At 34.0% G+C, this 19,387-nt stretch overlaps 2 protein-coding genes across 2 annotated transcripts in view; one reads left to right on the top strand and one right to left on the bottom strand.

Annotated features, from left to right (window-relative positions):
* Positions 1-19,387, top strand: part of RASA1 (RAS p21 protein activator 1) — a 66,510-nt gene that overhangs the window by 21,386 nt on the left and 25,737 nt on the right. The window contains exons 2-8 of the mRNA XM_080925285.1: positions 1,942-2,094; positions 3,147-3,282; positions 4,113-4,183; positions 7,751-7,868; positions 10,011-10,042; positions 13,722-13,774; positions 16,119-16,269. Coding sequence (XP_080781411.1) covers positions 1,942-2,094; positions 3,147-3,282; positions 4,113-4,183; positions 7,751-7,868; positions 10,011-10,042; positions 13,722-13,774; positions 16,119-16,269 — 714 coding nt within the window. The remainder of the gene's footprint in view (positions 1-1,941; positions 2,095-3,146; positions 3,283-4,112; positions 4,184-7,750; positions 7,869-10,010; positions 10,043-13,721; positions 13,775-16,118; positions 16,270-19,387) is intronic.
* Positions 5,071-19,387, bottom strand: part of CCNH (cyclin H) — a 60,619-nt gene continuing 46,302 nt past the window's right edge. Inside the window, exon 10 of the mRNA XM_080925288.1 lies at positions 5,071-5,178. The gene's annotated coding sequence lies outside the window, so the exon portion shown is untranslated. The remainder of the gene's footprint in view (positions 5,179-19,387) is intronic.

Here is a 19,387-nt window from a genome sequence, read left to right as displayed (position 1 = left end):
TATCTCATTAGCTCTTAATTTTGTGAATTTGATTACTGATTTGTAAATGTTTGGATTTTTGTATGCTTCCATTTCATTTTTAAAAATTTTTCTGTTTTCTTGATTTTTTAAAAAAATATTTAATGATTTCATTTTCTTAATTTTTCTTGTGGTGCTGAGAGTTGAACCCATGGCCTTGGATATCTCGGTAATTGTTTTATCATTGAGCTACATCCCCACCTTGAATAACTTATCTAAAAATCTGTCTGTAGGGTACTGGGAAGTTGTGTAGAGATGGGGTGTGTGTGTGTATGTGTGAATTGGATTGGTGTTAACAATGACAAGTCATGATGAGATGCAGCAGAGAGAAGAAAGATCTAGAACGGTTAAGCCAGGCCTATAGACTCTGATTCTCTGGGGACTTAAGTCAGGACTGCAAGTTCATAGCCTATCTGGACTACAGAGTGAGTTCCAGGCCAACCCAAACAATTTAGCCACATCCAGGAGAGGGAAGAATGAGGAATGAGGTGATTCTCATTATTATTTTTACCTTGCCTGGTCTGAACTGTTCAGATTGAAAGATTCAGTTGCTGTTTTGTCTGTAAAACTGATGGAGGAGTGAGGGATGACTTAACTTAGTACTTATTGGTCATCAGAACAGCGGGCAGGGCAGCATGTACAAGGCCTGGAGCATGAGCTCCGCCTTTTGTGGTCATGTTTATTTTGGAAATCGTAAGCAAAACACTGTTCTTTTTAGTTCCCTTTGCTGACATGAGGGAACTTTCATTGTCTGAGCCGACCTTGAACTTGTATTAGCCAAGGAGGATCTTGACCCTCTTGCCTCTACCTCCCAAATACTGAGGTTATGTGTGTGAAACACCATGTCTGCTTTTAAAGCCTGTGTGAGATAAAGGGTTTCCTTTTGAGAATTTTTAAATGAGTCAAAGGTACGTTAATGTTCATATGTAGTACACTTTAAAAGAAGAACATAGTGTATCTAGTTGTAGATATGTAAGGGACTTTATAGAAGTACACTTAATTTTACAGGATCTTGATAAGCAGAAGTAGGATGAAGCATTTTTATTGAAAATATGTGTGTTCAAACAGTATTTGTGACACTAAACATTGTTTTCCCTAAGAGGACGACTGGAACCCTTCACAGTGGCCTTTAAATTGCACTTTCTATCTTTTCTGGGATTTATTATTTTAGCAGATTAAGCAATTTTAGAAGATTTTATTTCATGTAAGATGATTTGAGTAGTATTTTAAAAGTTATAGAAAACTGTTGAAGCAATATGATCAGCTACACAACCACGTGATTCAGGTAACAAGAGGTCCCCATCCATTGAATTCTACACACACACACAAATGTGTTTTCTCTGTAATAGCAGTAAGCTTGACTATATGAACATGAAGTAAGTTGTCAAAAATTGCAGGGCGATTATCAGCTCCTTATTGAAACATGAAATTCACGTAGCAATCTTTTAAATACTCTGCTTTCCTGACAGGGTAGTAAGAATAAATAAAATAAAATAAAACCTTATTTTGTATAAGGTTCCAAGTACTGTGTTAGGTGGATTTCTTAAATCTATAGGGTTGTAAATTATTTCTCATTACCAATCTTGCTCATATGTTCCAGGAAAGGATTTAATGTAAGAAACGTTTCTGATTTGAGCAAATACAAGTAAACCTTGAACAGTATTCATCAGTGAGTTGCGGGGTTTGCGTTTGTACAACAAATTTAAATACTTCATGAATTATTGGTTTTAAGGAATTTGAGAGGAGGTGAAAATGGAGTTAAAATTGAATTATTCAGATTAAACAAATGTTTCAATTGCATGTGGGTGTTTAAAATGTGGTGTGTTGTGTTCTCACAGACTTGAATTCTGTACAGTGTGTCCAGTTTGCACAGAAATTTATGGTGACCTTTTAATTTTAATTTTTTGTGTTATTTTTCCTTAGGTGGTATCATGGAAAACTTGATAGAACTATAGCAGAAGAACGCCTCAGGCAGGCAGGGAAATCTGGAAGCTACCTTATAAGAGAGAGCGATCGGAGGCCGGGGTCCTTTGTACTTTCATTTCTTAGCCAGACAAATGTTGTCAATCATTTTAGGTAAGTTTTTGTTCCTAGTGTAAGGTATTTAATATGGCACTTTAGTATTTAATCTGATATATATTTATAAATATATTCACTTTTACAAAAGTGAGTGTATAATAAACTTAATAAATATATATAATAAATAAATAAAAATAAATTATTTAATCAGTGACTTAGAGTAAATATTCTTGACATGTTTAAAGTTTTTGTTTAAAGGTAGTAATATTGGTTTTAACAATTAAATTTAAAATATATTTATAGTTAAGGACTATATTATTATTGATACATTTTGAAAGAGGTAAAAACTAAAATGAAAGATATATAGATTGACACTGTAGAGTTAACAGAAAATTCTGTATGAAAGTTGAGGTTGTCTTTAGGTTTTTTTTTTTTTGTTTGTTTGTTTTTTGTTTTAGCCTCACTATCTTGAAATTCTATATATGTTCACTTCTGTGACATAAACAGGTATGCACATTTTCAAGTAAGGTGTCATATCTACATGTAAATATATTTACAGATATTACTATATTCTATCTTATTTTTATGGGAGATAATAAAGCATAAATCATCTATAGCCAGTATTAACTGATAAAATGTTCTTGTGTCTGACTTTTAAATTTTATAATAAGTTTTAAGGGTACTGTTATTCTTGTAACAAATTCACATGTAATTTCACAGCAGTAATATTTGATCATCACTTTTATGTAACATTTTTATTATAGTTTACATACATTTCAAGAGATTTGTAAGCTACTTATAGTCAGACGTTCTTATAAAATTGTTGAGTCTAAAAAATGGAAAGTGAAGAGAGATAACCAAAGGTTAATTTTCAAATGTCTGGTTCAATTACATAATTGAGGCTTGTAAATATGTCATCAAACTCATAAATATTTAAAAATAATACTCAGTTTCCAGTGATATAAATAAGTATTTTTATTTGAAATACAGGAATGTATGTTAATGGAAGAGTATGAAATTGACCACATTTAAAGAAGAAAACACAAAAGACTGAGTTTTGAGATTCTTTCCAAACTGTTTTTGTTGTTGTGTTGTTTCCTTTACTGTAGGATTATTGCTATGTGTGGTGATTACTACATTGGTGGAAGGCGTTTTTCTTCACTCTCAGACCTAATAGGCTACTACAGTCACGTATCTTGTTTACTTAAAGGAGAAAAATTACTCTACCCAGTTGCACCTCCAGAAGTGAGTAAAACGTGAATGATATATCACAACTTTTATCAGGTAGATTTTAATCTTATCAAATTTCTTACATCTATTATAATTTAATAAATATTTGCTTTAATTCTAGTTATAATGCTAGAACAAAAATGATAGTTTCCTTTAAAACTAATTTTTGTATTTAAGCAACTAGATTTTAAAGTTAAATTTTTGTGTTTATATCTTACCATCATAATAGCTGAAGAAGTCAAGATGTCATGTATTATAAAGGTAGAGTAATTTCTGTGTTCTGTATAGATTATTTAAGGACTGTTTAGATTACCTGAAAAAATATGTTATACGCATATAGTAATTTTTGTAAAAATATCAAGCAAGAGCAGTAAACATTTCTGTGTAGATGTTCAGTAAAGATTACAGAGACCCTATGAAGTGTATAATGTGCAGTTGTATTGACTTTAAGCTTTGTGTCACTGGGATTCAGAGACAGTCTTCTTTTGTGTGTATGGTTGTATGTGTGTGACCATGTGTACATGCTCGCATGTTTGTCAAGGAAGGGGTGCAAGAAGTTGACCACAGATGTCACTCTTGATTGCTCTCTACTGGGTGACTTGGAGCAAAGTCTGTAGATGAGACCTGAGCTTTTTTATCTGGTTAGTTTAGCTTGATAGTTGGCCTTAGGTCTCCTGGCTCTTCTCCTAAATGCTGGTGATACAGGAATCTGCCATTCCTGTCACAACTTTTATGTGTGTTCTGTGGATCCAACTTGCGTTTTCAAGCTTGTGGGACAGGAGATTTAGCTAAGGAGAGGGACATGAAGCCTCTACCCAGCGCCTAATTATGTTGAATGTTTTCAGCCAGTAGAAGATAGAAGACGTGTACGAGCCATTCTGCCCTACACAAAAGTACCAGACACTGATGAAATAAGGTATTTTATACTTTTTCTTATGTGTAAGATTCGAAAGAGCTAGACAGTGAAGATCCATTGCTCTTAAACTAGCAAAGGTGTTTGAATTTGAGGGACTATTATAGGTTATATAATGTTGCTTATAATACTGGGGCTGTTGTGTTCCCATAGGATGGCTTATCTATTCCAAGGTTTGAATCAGTGTGACCACAGTGAAAATTACAAGAGAAAAAATAGATTAAAAAAATTTCTGAGGAAGTAGAGATTTCTCTCTTAATTTGTTAGTTTTCATTATCTACATCATCTGTCAATTATCCATCTATCCATCCACTTACCAACTAATATACCTTTTATGTCTGTCTGTTTATCTGTCTATCTATCTGTCTTATGTTTTTTATTCCCTATTTCATTTATGCCTCAGCTATAAATCATGGCAAAATAATTGTCTTAATTTTATATAATGAGTGAATAATCTTAAATTTCAAGAATATTGTATAACCATGGAGCATTGTAGTTTTAATATGTAATTTGACTGTAAGTTATTTATAAAACTTGATAGTCACATTCTCTCTTTTTAAAAAAGCTTTTTGATCATTTAATAGAACCCTTGTTTCTTAACTATAAAATGTTTGGCTGCTTCTGAATATTTACTGATTATATAGTTTATCTTTGAAATAATTATACAATTATTAGCTTGATTATGTAGTTTCTCTTTGAAATTATGATACAAAAATATTCTTGTGGACTAAAATTTTTTGAAATTAGCATTAGAAAACAAAGATGTAGTTTGAATCTTGAATAAGGGTTTTATTTTTAAATAATTATTGTCAAGTAAATGCCTTCTCATTTAATTTTAGATAGTCCATATGTAATCTGGTTTTCTTCAGAGAAGATTTACTTTAAGAATTGGGGCAGATTCAGGAGACCCACTTCTGTAATTGTATTAAGTACAGAGGCTTGAGGAGGCGGTGGACATCAGAGTGCATCCCAGTCAGGAGAGAAGACGAGAGTCATGTCTGAGGAAACAGTGAAGATAGGGAGGATAATTAGTAGATAAGTTAACATAAGACATTTGTCTTTCTTTTTATTCTGTTCAGACATTTACTGGACTGGATGATACCTACTCAGTGGAGGAAACCTAGCTATTCTAGCATAATGTATGAATTCACATGCTGACTCATGTAGCCCAGAAGTAATGTTTTATATAGGTACCTTTTCATCCTGTTAGCTTGACACATAAAATTAACCACCAAAGTCCATGAGATTGAAATTAATTTTCATCGTGACTTCACAGTAATAGTGCAAAAGCCTTGGATATTAAAAACTATAGGTGCTTTAAAGTCCAGAGCATCAACACCATAGTGTTCAGTATTCTGTCTAAATAAAAATAGCTTCATTTGATGTCTGAATAAGCAAGCAAAACACGTAGTGTTCTGACCTGTCGCTACACATCTAGAACTTCTTGTAGTAAACAAGAAGATCAAACATTTTTGTATAGGTATAATGCTGTTATTCAATATCCTAGATAGATTTATTTGTTTAAATGGTAAAATCTGCTGCCATTTACGTACGAAAATATTGGGTATTATTATGGCGGACTTTAAAATTGGGAAGACATTAATCTGTGGCTTTTCAAATACAGAATGTTTATAACAGTTCTTTTGTATAAGTTTTCTTTTTCTGAAATTTGAGAGAAATTTCTTCAAGTGTGGGAGAGAAGGATTTATTTAATAGAACTAAGGTTCATAAGTATTGAGACCATATAGTAAACTTAATTGAAAAATACATAAAGATACCTTAAAGGTATATGATCAGTGGCAGCATCCAACTAGGATATTTAGAGACATTGTTTTAATCCTGGAAGGAAAATGCAAGGAATTTGGATGACTTTATACTGATGACACACATAACTAAAGCCCCTTGATGGTGCAGAGCTTGAGAACATGTAGGCAGTAAAAGAGGAAAACCAAGTTGGGTACATCCTTCTATTCTGAACTACGTATCAGGACAAATGTCTGCGATTCTTTATAGGCAAAGAATGCTGTACTCATTGAACATAGGCATTTGAATGAAATAAATAAGATTTCATTATAAATGCTAATTAATATTAATAGTTACATAATAAAATCAAGTATGACTGTCTACAGTAAACTACCTGAATTACTTTGTTTTTTAAATTGGTTATTTATTTGTATTTCAAATATTATTCCCCTTTCTGGATTCCCCTCCACAACCCTCCTATCCTATCCCCCTTCCCCCCACTTCTATGAGGGTATTCACCCATCCACCCACCCTCTCCCACCTCCCTGCCCTGACATTCCCCTACACTGGGGCATTGAGCCGTAGCAGGACCAAGGGCCTCCCCGCCCATGGATGCCAGATAAGGCCATCTTCGTGTAGCTGGAGCCATGGGTCCCTCCATATGTACTCTTTGGTTGGTGACTAAGTCCTTGGGAGTGCAGGGAGGGTTGGTTGGTTGATATTGTTGTTCTTTTTATGGGGTTGAAACCCCTTCAGTTCCTTCTGTCCTTCTCCTAACTCATCCATTGGGGTTCTGTACTCAGTCCGGTTGTTGGCTGTGAACATCCAAATTTGAATTGGTCAGGCTCTAGCAGAACCTCTCAGGGGACAGCCATACCAGGTTCCTGTCAGCAAGTGCTTCTTAGCATCAGCTACAGTGTCTGGGTTTGGTGTCTGCATGTGGGATGGATATGGTGAGGCAGTCTCTGGATGGCTTCAGTCTCTGTTCCACTCTTTGTCCCTGCATTTCCTTTAGACAGGAACAATTCTTGGTTAAAATTTTTGAGATGGATGGTTGTCCCAATTCCTTAACCGGGGGCCCAGGCCTAACCTCTGGATATGATTTCTCCAGATTCTCTTTCCCCTCTGTTGGGTATTTGAGCTAATGTCCTCCCTGTTGGGTCCTGGGAGCCTCATGCTTTCCTGGCATCTGGGACTTTCTAGTGGATACCCTCAGTTTCCCATCCCCAACTGCTACACCTCCATGCAATTTCCTGACCCTCTGCACTTCTCCCCAGTCTCCTCCCACACCTGGTCCTACCCCCCTCTTTTCTCCTCCCTGTCCTCTCTCCCTCCCAGGTTCCTCATTCCCTCTATTTGTTCCCCCTTCTAAGTAGGATACATACATACATATGTGTATGTATACATTCTAGCTCTATTTTATTCTTGCTTCTTTATTATATCTGTCATACATATAAAAATAGCATTGAAACTTGGAAACTTTAAAATTCAGTGTTCTTGGAACTACTTCCAAGAAAATGTAATTGTTTATTATTTAAAGGAACTTTAATCTGAGTCTAATATAGCAAAGTAGATAGTAGATAGAGGATTCTAATTTGAATCTAATCCAGCAAAGTAGACTGACTCACTTACCAAACCTATAATTAAATTGTACATGTAATGAAATTAGGATTCAGATTATTAACTGTCTTCGGTTTCACAAAAACAGATATTAGAAACAGCACTGCACTTTTTAAAAAAAAAATGTTTTTGCATCTTTCCAATATAAATGGTTTCAGACTACTCAGATGTTCATTTTTAAGATATTAATGTCATTTGCTATTTTAGTTTCTTAAAAGGAGATATGTTTATTGTTCACAATGAGTTAGAAGATGGATGGATGTGGGTAACGAACCTAAGAACAGATGAGCAAGGCCTTATTGTTGAAGACCTCGTGGAAGAGGTGGTAAGTTTCATTTGTTCTGCTAATTTCAGGTCCCAAGTTCTTTATGAAAGTTTAGAAGTTGTCTCATTGCTGGGTCAATAGAAACAAATTCCTCTTGTGAGATATTTAAATTCATAAATGCAAAGAAATTTTAAAATGCATTTGGTATTAATTGATGATAATTTATAAAGAAATAGAAAGTACATTAGTATGTTATAATATGTAACATATTTATATGTTAGAAATATAAATATATAATATAAATAAAATTGCTGCCTTTGCAGAAATTATTTCTATATTAGTGAACTAAACTATCATTTGTACTTATTTTGATAATTTTGGTGCTTCTGTTCTTCATGAGGTACATCGGACTCAGATTTATAAGTAGTTGTATGTTTGGAATAATTTTCAAATGTGCATTTAATTATAATAATCTTAGAAAATTTTAATTGTATTACTCCTATATATCCTCAAAGTTCTACAATTTGTGTATTCCCCTTGTTTTCCTTGCTGTTATACATTATTATTTATCTTAGTACATAATATAAATCACCAATATATTTTTGATGCAAATTTGCACTCAAGCAATGTTCATGCTTTACATATAGTATTCAACACTACCAAAATGTATTAAACATTATAATTTTGGAATTTACGTTTTCCTTTTAGATTTGTGTGGTAGGAGAGAATGGCTTTCTGTGCAGAACTATGCCCTGTGTAGAGGATTGCAGAGCAATTGGTTTTGCTACTGATCTTTTGTCTGCTTATTCTGAGAACTAAATCTTGATTCACACGCATAAAACATACTGAAGAAAGTTGGAAGGAGTTCTAGAAATTATATGTGATATATTGTGTATGCATAGTCACAACATAGTGCAAGACTAGGATTATAACTTCCAGTTCTTTTGAGTAGCATTCAGAACTCTACACTGAAAGAGGTATGCATACAGGAACATTCAGACTCAGGCAGCTTACTGCCTATGTTAGCTTTCCTGTACATTTTTAGGTTTTATGTTAGACTTCTTTTTGCCTGTTATACATTAATTTGAATTTACATTCATTGAATGTTTGATTTTAGTCTAACTAAATATTTAGGACCTAATTAAGAGAAGTCCTTCTGTAGTTAATGTATTTGCTATTTTTCTTTTATTATCTGTTCATTGAAAACTCAGTGTAAACTGTTAGGACTAGAATTCAGTAGATACACAGTGAAAATTATGAATTTATACTGTGTTTGGGGTGTTCATGATGTTAATAAAAATGGCTTAGACTTTTAAGTTGGCCGTTGTTGTGGAATGAGTGATGTTAATGTTAGAATAGCTTTAAGTGCAGCTGGGCACGGTGGCTCTCACCTTTAATCCCAGCACTGGGGAGGCAGAGCAGGTGGATCTCTGTGCGCTGGGGTCAGCCTGTTCCAGGATAGACAGGATTACATAGGGACAAGGTCTTAAAATAACCGACCAACAAACAGAACAACAGACTGGAGTGAGGTTAAGTTTGAAATATAAGAGTATGAGTGTTGTATTACACAGAAAAGAAAGTGCTCACTGTTTACGGTCACAGTGTTTGACTGTGAGGAGCTAGTTTACCTTAATGGTTTGCTTTTTTAAATAGGTAGGTAGCATTGAGTTGAAAGGACATTTCGATAGCAACAATCATCATAGAAGGCAAACTCGAGTAGGACTGTGAAGTAGATTAGCAAATGGGTAGTTAGATGCGGCCATGATCTAGGCACCTAGAAAGTGAGTGGCATGAGGCAGGAAATACACACTGAGCACCGAGGCCTATGGCTGTAAAAGGTGAGAAGGGGTAGTAAAGGCTTCACTTCAAAATTTTGTTCCATTTGATTGGTTTACACTTAAGTCACATCTACAGTGGAAGCTAATGAATTCAGAGAGGATGGAGTAGGGCACAGCAGTAATTATACTGTAGTTGGGCTACTTTAATAGTTTATAAAACAGAAGAAAGGATCTGATTTAAACCAGAGGCAACGTGGGGAGGTTAGAAAAGAATTATAGAGTGCAGTTCTTGAATATATTCTCATATACATGTAACTAGGAAAACATAATGGAGAAAGATTTAAAGATCTAATTCTTAGGAATTTTCATGAAATTATATTATCATTTAATTTTATAAAATCCTATCTTAATGTCTTTTCTTTAGGGCCGGGAAGAAGATCCACACGAAGGCAAAATGTGAGTTTTATTAATTACCAAAAGGAAAAATTATGTAAACCCATAAATTAGAAAAATAGCCAGCATACTTAATGACTTCAGATAACTATATAAAATATTTCTTAAGGATCTAATACTAAATTTGTTTTAGTAAGAATTTCAAGCAAACATTGACTTATAGGTATAGGCCAGCATACAAGTGTCCTATCACCAAGCTGAAAGACTTTCTGGTAAATGTTGTTTGAATCATATAATGAATAGCACAGGTGCTCATGTTTCTGTTCACTTTCTGAGTATAGTATTTCTTATTTTTGTGGCCACATATCATTAATGAATGTTTAAATTTAGTTTTTATCATGGATATGTGAGATAACTCAAAATTTTAGTATAAGCAAGATCCTTTTAAATAATCTTATATAGATATGAGATTCCTTTTAAAATCTTAAGCCTTTAAACCTGTTCTATTCATATTATTTCAATAGAATATTCACCTGTTATTAAGCTGTCAGCATTTATATTTGGAACTTAATGCTTGCCTCAAATGTTTATGTTCTTGTTATCTAGCCATTAGAAAGTAAATACATTAATCTGAGTATTCTGTATGTAGTTCTCTTAGTTTCCTGTCTTACTAGGTTATATTTTATGAGTATATTTTTATATTACTCCACACAAATAGACACGGCTCTATTACTCTAACCTAGTTGATTCTGCTTAAAGACTGCATCAGCAGTTTCAGATGCTCGTTAATGCTTGAAGAACATCAGATTCATAACAAAAGCAGACTGTTTTATGTATGTGTATACACATACTTTATATATTTTCCAAACACAGTAATACTGTTCTGTATTATATAAGCCCTTGACAGATATCACAAAATAGAATAGCAAAGAATAATTTCTTTTTCTCTTGTCAGAAGGCAGTAGCCTGAGTGGCAGCAGATGGTAGTTGAGATTTATTGCAGTTTTTTACAGATGTTGAGAAGTAGAAAAACTAGAAAGATTTTGTTTGTCTTAAGGTGACCAGTCTGTCTAGTTAATGTGTGTTAGAATATGAATTCATGGGGCAAGTGAGATGCTTATCAGGTAGAAGCACTTACTGCCAGATCTGATGACCTAAATTTCATCTGCATGACCCAACAAATGATTCTCTGACCTCGGTATGCGTATCATGATGTCCACACACACACTCTGTCTCTATCCATTTCTCTCTCTCTCTCTCTCTCTCTCTCTCTCAAACACACACACACACACACACACACACACTATCTCTATCCATTTCTCTCTCTCTCTCTTGCTCTCTCACACACACTAAATTAATCTGAATTCAGTATTATGAAATCTTTCAGACTTTCAAGAGAGTATATATTCCTTTGTATATGTTTTAATAGTGCAGATTTATGATGCCAGTAATATTTAAACTACATTCATTTTTCAATGTCAAATATAAGACTTCACTAGGAAGTCATATTAATATACGTTAGTCTTTTGTGTTTCTGAACGTTATGTGGTATTTAGTATAAGTTAAATCTGTGTTGGTTTATTTTATGTAACTACCTAGTCTCTTAAGTACTTAAGTAGAGACAGTGACATATCATACACAATTCTCTAAAGTATCCTTAACCACAGCGAATCCCTTTGAGATTAAGTAGCTGCTTTGACAGTTTCTTTGAGCTCCATTTCTATTTGGGCATTATTAAGTTCTAGTCATTTTTTTCTTCTAAAATATTTATTGAATGTGTCCCTTCTTTTCAGTCTTAAGTAATTTTACTATAGTCCTTCTCCTCAGTGTCTGATACAGCAGTCACCTTCTCCTGGGCCCTCCAAATTGTTAATCTCCTCACACTCTCTGCTCCAACATTTAGAATGGTTTGTCTAAAATGCTTATCAGAAAGCACCACTTTCTCAACTAAAATCCTGAACTGATTCTCTACCAACTTTACTTCAGTAGAGCTGAACAAAGATGATCTGTGATGTACATATTTCTCGGAACTTTTACTGTCTTATCATTCCACTCTTCTCTTTGTAAGCCTTTCAGATGGCTAACTATCTTCAATGATCTTATTAAGCTGTTTCCCATAATTGGATTGCCCTCAATTGTTTATGTATTTATTTATGAATTTAGTAAATTTAACTTAAGTGAGTGTTCATGCTATTTCTTACGTAGCTGAAGACTTGTTCCATTTCTCCATTTCCCAAATGCCCTAACACATACCCATCACCCCACCTAGTGAACTCTTACATGGTTTAGTTGTTCACTTTGTGTGTGTTTGTTGTTTTGTTTTTCCCTTAACCAGTCTGGACTTCTTAAGAGCAAGGACGTGTTATCTTGAGTACAAATCATGTAATTGAATTATCTAAGTTTTATATAAGAAAAACTCTGGGAAATAATATTACCCTATTGACTCAAGGCTGTTTTCTTAATACTCAAAACATTATTCACCTTTAAAACTGAAAATAACATTTTGTTTCTTTTTCAAACAGTACTCTTTGGGTTTCTATTTTTACTGGCTAGAAAACTATAGGGTTAGTCTTGGATGCCATCTAGCTGAGTCTTCTACAATATACAAATCCACTCAGAAATGTGTAGTAAATAGTAATTTAACCTGTACTTGAATGCAGTATGTAGCCCCATACATTGTAGAGCATTGTGAACTATCTATTCTGAGAACATCAGTAAGTTAATGATTACTTTTTCATTTACTTGAAAATTAAATTGTATTTTAACTTTCCCAGGAATAGAATGGTTAGGCTGAAGCAGAATGAATGACCTCTAAGCCTGTAGCATTGCGCCTTAGAGCACTTAGGCTTTTAGTCTTGTATATGTACTTTACCACTGGCAGTTAACTCATTACTGCACATCACTGTAGACCTGAAGAAGACAGTGGTCGAGAAGGGATCTGAGATTACCAGCAAGGGAACTGAGATTTAATGTAAATAGCAGAAAAAACTTCAGACCTTTGTCTTTTAAATAATTTTAGTTTTTGAGGCAAGATCTCAATGTATGATCCTGACTGCCCTGGATCTCATTATGTTGACCAAAGTGGCCTCAGCGCACAGTGATCTGTCTGCCTCTCTCCCAGGTTTCAGGGATTAAATGCATATACCACCATTCCTGATCCTTAAGTATTGTTTTAACATTTTATGAAAAGATAAATATTAGATACTTGGAATGTCACTGCTATGTTTTCAATTATTTGAGTTTATAATAATTTCTAAATGCTTAATTCTAGAGTACAAATATAAAATGTTTTACTGGTCCAGATTAATAGGTTGTTAGCTCAGAATTAAAAATAGTTCTTTCCATTGGTATGTACTTGTTCTTGTGTTAACATTTTAATTTTACTGGGCAAGGTCTTATATTAAAAGAAAATTATTTTTGAAGGAAACATGAGACATCATTTGTAGGGTTTGGCTTGTATAATTCAAGGACAGATGGAGCTGTGATAGAACCCTGTAACCTTACTACCTGCACTAAAGCTATTGCTCTTCACAATGTTGTAATTGATATGGAAACTGTAGTGTAACAGTTCCCAGTGTTCTGTATTTTGTTGAAGTAAAGCACAGTAAGTTTGCAGAATATAACCGAAATGTAGCATGAAAGTTTGATCATTTCCATTCGTTTCATCAGCTTGGTTACCTGTGAGTATGTGACAGCAGCATGTGGGCTTCTGACTTAAATGTCTTCATTTGTTTCTTTTAAGATGGTTCCATGGGAAGATTTCTAAACAAGAAGCTTATAATTTATTAATGACAGGTACCTTTATATTCTTTAATGTCTTTATAAAGTATAAGATGGAAACAATTTCTCATGTACTATAGTTTTCTTTAGCATATTATTATTTCTTTCCAAAGCTGGGCAATGCTAGTTGGTATTTTTCTATTTTGTTTTTAGTTGAAATGTACATGTACTATAAGCTCTTTTTTTCTGTTTTCTTTTTCTTCTTACAATTTTATTAAAAAAAACAGAGATACATGTACAGATTATTAAAAGCATTTTAGCATAAATATATATGAATATATTTTTGTCAGTACTTGAGTTTTTTTAAAGGTTTGATAGTGTGCATTGAAATGTACTATAAGCACTTAGGGAGTATATTTTTCTTTGTTCCTATCCTCTGTCCATGTTTTCTTCCCCATATTTCACACCGTATACACATTTTTATGTGTATCTGTCCTGCATATAGTACACTTAGAAAAACACAGCATACTTTTTAGTGTTTAGACAGGGTTTCTCTGTGTAACAGTTCTGGCTGTCCTAGAACTTCCTTTATAGACTAGGCTGGCCTTGAACTCACAGGTCTACTTGCCTCTGCTTCTGAGTGTTGGATTAAAGGCACGTGCTAATGTACATTCTTGTATGCATGGTGGAATTACATAATTGAACCTTATTTGAAATTTAATTTATAATTACTATGATTGTTAGAGGGGAATGCAAATTAAATTTACTTATATTATGGGTTTATAATTTAAAGCAGGGATTCTCAACCTGTGAGTTGTGACCCCTTTGGCAAACCTTTATCTCCAAAAATGTTTGCATTACAATTCATAACAATAGCAAAATTATAGTTATGAAGTAGCAGTGAAAATTATTTTCTGGTTGTAGGTCACTACAACATGGGAATTATTTTAAAGGGTTGTAGCAGGAGGAATGTTGAAAACTACTGATTAACAGCTATGTTACTTCACTCTTTACTATTAACTGTTCCTTGCTAGGTTAATTTATTAGTAACCTATGTCTGACAAATATTTGTAAAAAATCGATCAATGTGGCTGTTGAAAAATTAGTAGTTTCTTTGTTTTATAGGGTACATAGAAATAATTACAGCAGATAAACTACTAATTGTTATATATGCTGTCTCAATTGTTTAAAGATATAAGGCATTACATTTAAATCAATTGCTCTCATAGGATTTGAGGTACTTTTTGAAGTGCTTAATGGATTTAATAACCAGCATTAGGTAGATCCAGAATATAAATTTAAAACATGGCGATGCTATATGGCAGAAATAGAAGTCAAATTTAAACCAGAGTAGTATGCCATCAGCTTTCAATGTGGAAACAGAAATAGTTACTTTAGTCAATTATTGGTGTTATATTTAGATCCTGAATCACCAAGTATTTGAAGTACCCAGCATTGTTTTAGGTGTGTAAACATGAAAATATCCTAAACATAAATTTCTCACAGTAGAGTCTATTTATGTTCATTCGTACATTTTTTTTTAAAGTAAAAATGTCATCCTGGAATTATATAAATATTCATTTACAAATTTGTAGAAGAAACAGAGGATATCAATATTTAATCCTATATTAAATCAAATAGTTTGCAGTTTTTAGTTTACTTGTATATTAAGTTGAACCATGAAAACCCAATCTAAAAAGATTTACTTTTTACTTCTTTGTATTGAATATCAAGTTACTTGATAGCAAGAGCCTAAGCTAGATGATTGGAACTATTACTGATTTATATAAGAATTGCATGTGATAATTATGCTTTCTTACATGTCTTAGTTATGCTTTATTAAGAGTCAGTTCATGATCTTTCTGTTACCAGTATTAACCACAAAGAAAAGATTATAGTTTTATGAGCCCTTGTCAGTTGTGGATGGTCCTTTTTGTATGCCTTCCCAGGGTCACAGCTAGTGAGTAAAGTATCAGATGTGAGTACTGAGTTACGATAATACACTCAGGTGCTCACATTATCTGCCTTTGTAAATCTTATAGAGTATGTTACAGCATTGCTTTTTAAGTTATTAATTGGAAATCTGGAGAAATTAGCAAAATTAATTCACCTTTTCAAGATCTTTAGGAGATAAACACATGATACAATAGTTTTGGTTCCAGTTACTGTCAGGTGGTTCCTTCTGAGAGGGAAGGATATAAATAGATGTTACTGTAAGAATTTCTGTTCAATATGCTTATGAAATGGAACTAATTAAGTTACACCAGGAGCAGGTGGTTGGAAACATAAAAATGAAAATAGTAAAAGTTTTATAATAAAATTTTGCAATTGGTTATGACTTTGTACTTCCTAGTTACTTAATGTACTTTCTCTTTGATTTGATAATTAGAGTATAAAAGTAACAGCTTAATTTTTACAGTTGGCCAAGTCTGCAGCTTTCTTGTGAGGCCCTCAGATAATACTCCTGGAGATTATTCCCTGTATTTTCGGACCAATGAAAATATTCAGCGATTTAAAATTTGCCCAACACCTAACAACCAGTTTATGATGGGAGGCCGCTATTATAACAGGTAAATCATGAAACAGTTTGTGGTGAAAATACTTGGAACCAAAATGTCTAAATTTCCAATATAATTGCAATACTGTTTTATGAGAATGCTTTAAACAGTGTCAGATATGAATGTTAGTAACTTTTCAACTCCCAAATGTCTTGTTTAATAACATGTTTATGTAAAAGTATGTATTTCCCTAAGAGTCATCTGATTTTTTTAAACAAATGTCACTATGTTACTGGATATTCTCTCATTATACATTTTGTGTGTCTGATTTGTTTCAGTGAGTTTCACTGCTTGCTTAGGAAAGTGACTGTATTAATACAGTGACATGTGTAACACAGGGTGGCAGTACTGTTCTTGAAAGAGAAAGCTGGGTGAAATATTTGCCCACCTTGATAGTATTATTTCTTCTTTTGGAAGCTGTTATCTGTTTTACAAATATATTTTATCTGCTTAAGTTCTTAATACTTCCTTAATACTTCACCTCAATCAGAATTACCTAAGTTCCAGTTTAAGTTTTAAATTCATAGAACTTCAACAGCTGATTATCTGGAAAACAAAAATTCAACAATAACATTTTTTTGCTCATCTGTTCAGTTAACAGTTAAAAAACATTAAATGAAAAGTCTAATTATAGGCATTTGCATATCTCATCGTGTTAAGCTGCTTGAGTACCTTTAATTTTATAATCTAGGCTTAGACATCTTCACCTAGACTCCAGCTTGCTAGGCATACTTTAGTTTTCTGTTTTCCCTTAGACTTTTTGCTTTGTTTCACGAAGCAACTTGACTTATTAACTGATTATTTAGTGAAATCTACTGTGCTATGTACACATTAAGAAGAAAAAACCATTTCTATATTATTAGTAATCCAAAATATTAGAAAAGGTGGTGTTCAAGTTGTGATGGAGTGAAAGAACCACCAAAAGGAGACAGTTGAGGTGATGGTAAGAAGTGCTGAGGTCTTAGTGACGTTGGGAGTTTATTCGGAGGGAGATAAGACACTGGGTTTTAGCTGCAGGTTCAGCGGATGTTTGTGTTGTGCGTCTCAGCTGTAAGTGTGGTACACTGAAAAGAACAGTTATTTAGAAGCAAGTTTGTTTCGTTCCTGAGATAGGGTCTCATTATGTAGCCCAGACTGTCCTGGTAATATACAGACTTAGCTCATTTTGCTTGAACTTACAATAATTCACCTGCCTCTGCATTCCAAGTGCTTTTATAAAGGACTATGCTACTGTTCTTAGTGAGAAGGAAATCTGGATGTACATTATAGGCAACAAACAAAACAGAAGTTGTAGTTTTTTATCTGCTAGAGCCTGTGACTGCTTCAGCCATGGACTTGGTCAGGTTTACAGTACCAAATGTAAGTTTCCTACTGTGAACCAGGCCTCAGGTCCCTTCAGAAAATGGTTGCTACCCTATAATGGTCATAAGCCAGTGGACACATCTTGTCTGGTAGGTTGGGAGCATAGCACATAGGGTCCACAACTGAAACTTGGTGACAGTTCTCATACCTACATAGCAAGCTCCAGGACTGTGAGAGCCACATGGCCAAGAATTAGATGAGAAAGTAGGGAAAACCTTAGAACACATAGGCACAGGAGAAAATTTCCTGAACAAAACACCAATGGCTCAAGCTCTAAGGTCAAAGATTAATAACTGGGACTTAATGAGATTGCAAAGTTTCTGTAAGGCTAAAGACATCGTCAAGAAAACAAAACGGCAACCAACAGAATGGGAAAAGATCTTTACCAACACCACATCAGATAGAGGCCTAATATCCAAGGTGTACAAAGAACTCAAAAAGCTAGACACCAGAGAATCAAATAACCCTATTAAAAAATGGGGTACAGAGCTAAACAAAACGTTTTCAGTTGAGGAACACCGAATGGCCGAGAAACATCTGAGGAAGTGCTCGACATCCTTAGCCATCAGGGAAATGCAAATCAAAACAACCCTGAGATACCACCTCACACCAGTCAGATTGGCCAAGATCCAAAACTCAGATGACAGCAGATGCTGGCGAGGCTGCGGAGAAAGAGGAACACTTCTCCACTGTTGGTAGGGTTGTAAACTGATACAACCACTCTGGAAATCAGTCTGGCGATACCTCAGAAAATTGGATATAGTACTACCTGAAGACCCAGCTATTCCACTTCTGGGCATATACCCCAGAGACACTTTAATACACAACAAAGATATATGCACCACAATGTTCATAGCGGCTCTATTTATAATAGCCAGAAGCTGGAAGGAACCCAGATGTCCTTCAGAAGATGAATGGAAACAAAAATTGTGGTACATATACACAATGGAATACTACTCAGCCACCAGAAACAATGACTTAACCAAATTCTTAATAAAATGGCTGCATCTAGAGAATATCATCCTGAGTGAGATAACCCAGTCACAAAAGAACAGACATAATATGTAGTCACTGATAGTGGGATGCTAACCCCAGAGGCTTGCACTCCCCCAGAAACAACTCACAGACTGTATGAAGTCCAAGAAATAAAGAAAACAAAAAAAAAATATATACATATATTTACAAACAAGAAGACTTTGACTGTTTCCATGTTTCGTTTTGTTTTGCATGTACGCTTATTGTAACTATTGGGTTTTCAATGCGTACTGTCAAGCCCTTGAAAAAAATCAAGTACTGACTAAAAAAATATATTCACATGGTTTTATGTGAAAAATTATTTTAATGTCTGAAAAAACAGTACTGACAAAAAGTATAATTTTAAGCAAAAAATGTTTTAAAAAAAAAGGAAAGAAGCTTATAGCTTTGTTTGTATGTTAATTTTCAGTGTTCCAGGCATGGTGGTTTCAGGAGTAGGAGCTTACCTTGTATTTCTCATGATCACCCAAAAATAAATGCAATTGCTTATATTGTTTTGAAGGATTTCAAAGAAGTAGCCCATGCCTGGCACTGTACTTTTCTTCTAACAATCTGTGGCTTTGGAGAGCAGCTTTATCCACCCACACAGGGAGCTTCCATTGAAGTGTTTTAAATTTTAATTTTAAATTATCGTACAGAGAATCATTTATATATTTAAAACATACTAATTATACAAATTATTGAGTTTCACTGTTACGTTTCCATGCGTGCATTTACATAATTATGTCTACCT

Source organism: Micromys minutus, assembly GCF_963924665.1.
Source record: "Micromys minutus genome assembly, chromosome: 11".
Taxonomy (NCBI): Eukaryota; Metazoa; Chordata; class Mammalia; order Rodentia; family Muridae; genus Micromys; species Micromys minutus.
This window is presented reverse-complemented; position numbering and strand designations above follow the sequence as displayed.